General features: G+C 34.9%; 1 protein-coding gene across 1 annotated transcript; it reads left to right on the forward strand.

Annotated features, from left to right (window-relative positions):
• Window positions 1–358: 358 nt before the first annotated feature.
• LOC105119154 (ultraviolet-B receptor UVR8-like) lies at window positions 359–4,006 on the forward strand. The gene is made up of 5 exons (XM_011017261.1): window positions 359–525; window positions 622–789; window positions 2,123–2,158; window positions 2,258–2,382; window positions 2,458–4,006. The coding sequence occupies exons 1-5, from the start codon at window positions 450–452 to the stop codon at window positions 3,736–3,738; spliced, it is 1,686 nt and encodes a 561-aa protein (XP_011015563.1). The 5' UTR covers window positions 359–449; the 3' UTR covers window positions 3,739–4,006.
• Window positions 4,007–5,313: the final 1,307 nt, after the last annotated feature.

Consider the following 5,313-nt stretch of genomic DNA (forward strand, 5'->3'; position numbering starts at 1 on the left):
ATTATTTTCTAGAAAAATAAGTTATTTTGTATTATTAGAATGTATTAAAAAAATATTACATAAGTTTTAAATAACTAAAAAATTCGATGCTTGTAAATATGTTAAGTGAATATTATGTTAAGTGAATATTATGATTTAGCAATGTTAAGGAAAATATGTTGAAGGTTAAAATATTTAGTTATAAATTAACACTATTTAGTGGTGGAATAGAAAATTTTATTTATTTATTTATTTTATAATGTTTATTTTATACTGAAAAATAGAAAAAATTGTTTTTAGAAAAATATCATATTCAATAATCCAAATCTTAAGATAAACCGTATTTATAATAAAGAAAAGGAATTTAGTTATTACCATCATCATCCATATCGACAGGAGGTAGCATTAGAACCCCAGTAGCACCCGCAAATCCCTTTCTCTCTCAGGCAATTATCATTTTACACTATAAAATGGAGGGCAATACAGCACTCTCTGGTAAAGTGGTCTCCGTGGCTGCTGGTGAAGCTCACTCCCTTATTCTCACAGGTAATATATGCATGTATACATTGCAGATTCCCTTATTACATTGATTTTGGGATAGTGAAAAATGTGATTTTTAATTGTGGGTTGGTCTAATTGTAGGAGATGGGCGTGTGTATTCGTGGGGTAAAGGAATGTTTGGGCGACTTGGGACTGGTTCAGAAGTGGATGAGCTTTTTCCTGTACAAGTAAAGTTCGAAACTTGTGTAGAAAAAAGACTCAACTTTGTGGGGGTTGCTGCTGGTGCTTATCATAGTCTTGCTCTTGCAGGTTGGTTTTATAAACTTTTTATTGATTTGATTCTTGATTTGTACTGGCTTGTTTTGTTTTGAGACATAAGAATATAGTGTGATGTTTTATTGGGTTTGGCTGTATATTTGAATGAGAATTGAAATGTGTAAATTTTATCAATTGATTGCTTTTGAAGAATCTGCTTTGTTATAGTAGACATTTGATTGTGTGGAAATGGATGAAAACTTTATCCGAATTTTAAACAGCATAAATGGTAGTTTAAGAACTTTTTGCCATTTGATTTTTTTTCTCAGGGTTCTTTTGACATTAATATATCACATATCAAAATTATGTCCATGAGACTAGAGCAGGGCATGTACCATAGTTTCCCTTTTGATTGTTAGTTTCTCACATTTTCCATAGGCTTTGTGCATTTTTCAGTTCTTGTGGAACCAAGTGAAGCTCCTAATACTTTGGGGATGCCTGAGGCTATGTGAAAGATTTTTCCTTTTCTTCCGTGTCTTAGAGCAAATTGCTGGATGATTTGAAGTTCAGTAGCTTTCCTGGGTGTATATGATAGTTCTTTCCGTACTCTGATGTGAATAATAACCTTAAAGATCTGTTGCAAGAAAATGATTTACCATTTAGTTTGGATTCGGGTTGGATTGAGGCAGGGATTTGCATTAGTAAAGGAGGCAGGTGTTTAATTCTGTGGTTTCTACTTTGAGCAGACTAACCCATTTGTAGCTTTTGTGCCTATCAACTTGTGCCCAAGGAAATGAGGCAGGTTGATCGAAGCTTGCCAATTTTAAATTGTGTCCCAAAGGATCACTTCACTTCCTCCATATTCCAAGGTATATGGATTATGGAGTGATATTCCTCTGCTGCTTACATGTGAAGAGATTACCAAAAAGCACATACCTGTAGTTAAATGACAAAGTCAATATAAGCTAGTTAACTATAGTGCTTACTTGTACTTATAAGCAATTTCTCTATCAAGGTTACTTTTAAGCACTACAGTCTAGGTTTGGATTTCTTTTGCTTATCCAAAGTCAAATCTTATATATACATATACATATACATATACATATACATATACATATATATATATATACATATTATTAGTGTTATTTAGCTATAGTATTATATAACTGTTGGATGGATTTTTGGGGTTATTACAGGCTAAGGCTATGTTTTGACTGAAACAATTGTAAGTTTATTAGTGTTATTTAGCTATAGTATTATATAACTGTTGGATGGATTTTTGGGGTTATTACAGGCTAAGGCTATGTTTTGACTGAAACAATTGTAAGAGTTAGACGTAAAGAGAAGTTTTGGCTGCTCTAATGCTTTGTTGTCCATGTAATGGCAGATGATGGATCGGTCTGGTGTTGGGGCTACAACATCTGTATCCTTTACAGCTAGTGTCCTTCAGTGTTAAATGCACTCCTGTTAACTTTGTGCTTTCTAATGCACTTTTTTTTGTGCAACCTTGACTGTTGTATGGATGGCCAACTTGGTGTTAGTGGAGAGAATTATTCAATGCCACACTTGATGGACCAGTTCCTTGAGTTGGGCTCCCTAGGTTCATTGATAGATCATTCAGAAACAAAGAGTGAAGGACCACTAAAGGTATGGAATTCTTTGTATCACTATTTTGCATTTAAAAGTCTGGTTGTAGTTCTATTAATGTTGTCTCTACTGTAGATATGCTCTATCAAAGCTGGAGGAATGATGTCTCTAGCAATTGATGATCATGGTGCCCTTTGGATGTGGGGCAATTGCCCGCAACAAAGAAACAAAACTGGAAGTAGCATCTCTTTTGAGAGTAGTTACATTCCGATTCCTGTTCGTGATTTCCATGGCCACTCTGTTGTGAAGGTGGCATGTGGAAGTGAACATGTTGTTGCCCTGGTTAGTGCTGGAGAAACATATAAAGGTGAGGATCTAGTATGCTACTCATGGGGTAATAATAACCATGGCCAGTTGGGTCTGGGAGATAGAGAGAGCAGAGTCCATCCTGAGATTGTTGAAATGTTTGACCAGGACTCTTCTTGGGATGTTTATGAGGTAGCATGTGGAGCATATCACACAGCTTTACTCACTCGCAAAAGGAGAACAATTGACCCATTAGAAAGTGTGTGTTGGACATTTGGCCTTGGGGATAACGGGCAGCTTGGGCATGGAACTACCCAAAGTGTGCAAAAACCTGAGCCTGTAAAAGAATTGCCAGGACAAGCCTACCTGATCTCTGTTGACTGTGGTTTATTTCATACTAGTGTTGTTTCGTCTGTGGGAGATGTTTGGTCATGGGGAATGGAAAAGGGTCTTGGCCTGTGCCCAGATGCTAGTTTTACTGGAACAGATGCCGGGGATGCTGCTTCTCCCCTGCTAATGTCAGGCTATGGAGTATATGGGTCCATATTTCACAATCCAATTCAAGTTGCCTGTGGGGCTGCCCACACTGTTCTTGTTGCTAATGATGGATACAAGCTTTGGTCATGGGGCAGGGGTACGAGTGGTGTCCTTGGAAATGGTAAGACGATCAATTGTTTTGCTCCCAGTTTTGTATTATGGCCTCCACTAACAGAGGATTTCAAGCAACCAGAACCGAAAACTGTTGGTGAGGAGAGCAATGGTTCCAAAGCAGTCGCAGAAACTGACAAAAGGTTGTCTTTGGCAATGGAAGAGATAGAGCTCCTTCAGTCAAAACTTTCTATAATGGAACAATATGGTGGCATGCTTCATGGATTGGTTTTTGGCAGACCTTTTACTTACCAAGATATCCCAATCTCATTGCAGAATTCAGGTAATTTTGACATCGCAAAAGAATGGGAGAGCATGTTAGAATCGGCAGATCACAATAAGCTTGTTAGATTGGAATTGTTCTACCGAGACATGCGTGCAACTATCAAAGACAAGATAATGAAGAGAAGGATTCAGGAGATTATAAAGGAGTGTCTGCCTTCTTCAACTACAGCAAAGTAAGGCTATAAAAAATGCGATGCATTTCTTTCACAATTGAAGATCAAACATGCATGGTAGCTGGTCAGCTACGCCATCTTGATTGAGTCCAGAGATTTTCCTTGCTCTATCCTTCACAATTGGAACAGATTCTGTAGTTGATACAATTTCCTTCAGATAGAGGGTGGCAAGGTTGATTGTTGGAAAAGGTCTTACACTTTCAGTGTGACATAAATTTAAGATGTAACCTGTGGTTAAATAAATAAATAAATCAACATTCACTTTTCAGAAACGTTTCCAAATCCCTGCGATTCAATTTCAGATTCCAATTTTTTCTTCCAAATCCACATCCATTTCCTATTGACAACAAGAGTTTTATTTGTTTGGTCAAACATCAAAATTACACCCGAACTAGTTTTTGATTAATTTTACTCCCGAATCATTATTTCTCAATTATGACTCTGTTAGAATCATTTAAAATCGTTAAATTATTCTAAAACGAAATGGTTTATTATAAAATAGAAGTACGATTTGGAAGAGATATGAATGAAGAATTTTAAAATAGATGAAAGCCTTTAATTTAGAATTTAGAATTGAAACGACAAATTATTTAGTGGTCAAATTGATATTGTGCATGAAGTGTTTTTTTATTTTTTTTATTTTTTTTTAAGGTTTGTCATATTTATTTCCATCAATCTAACAACCATCTAGGATAATTGTGGATTTTAAGTTATTTTATTTTATTTTTTTAATTTTAGAGATCTACAGCTCCAGATATGATCCAATTACTAAACAGTGCTCCGGTTTGGATTGCACTGACATCTCTTTTCTAAGTTTAGCCATCTCTTTGTCCTTTCAATTTCAGTTCTTAAATTCATCAATCAATTATTTTATTTATGTGATAGGCCTGCATTTAAAATAAATATTTACCACAAATTAAAAGTATCTTATATTATTAGATACGTTATTATAAAACATGCTTTAGTTAAGGAGTTATTGATACTTCAAGTGCAGAATGATGATATAAAACCTTGATAAAAATGCACTTTTAAGTATTAATCAGTACCTTATAAGTACTTGCGGTGTCCTAATTTTGAGCATTTTCAGCTAACAAGTCTAAGTACTCCATTGCTTCATTGAGATCTTTATCTTAAAAAATTCCATTGCACATCAATTCAACCATTTGCATCTCTAGGTATTAACCCTTCATAAAAATATGAAATCAATCTTCATGTTTCAAAACTATGATGAGGGCAAGTATTAAGCAAGTCTTAATACCTATCCCAACATTGGTAAAAATTTTCTCCTGATTTTTAAGTGAAAGTGGTGATTTGGCTTTTGAAAGAGTTTGTTATGTGAGAAGGGAAAAACTTCTTTAAAAGTTATTGTTCCATTTCATTCCAAGCACGAATGGATCCTAGTCTCAAATTTTATAGCCATGTTTTAGCTTTATCTTTTAATGAAAAAGAAAAAAGCTTTAATCTGATGATGTTCATACTATAATTTGAGTCATTATACATGTTGCAGACCTCCTCAAATTTCCTTAAATGCAAGTATGGATTTTCTAAATCTAAGCCATGAAAAGAAAGTAAAAGTTTA

Source organism: Populus euphratica, unplaced genomic scaffold (assembly GCF_000495115.2).
Source record: "Populus euphratica unplaced genomic scaffold, PopEup_1.0 scaffold2572.1, whole genome shotgun sequence".
NCBI classification, from domain to species: Eukaryota; Viridiplantae; Streptophyta; class Magnoliopsida; order Malpighiales; family Salicaceae; genus Populus; species Populus euphratica.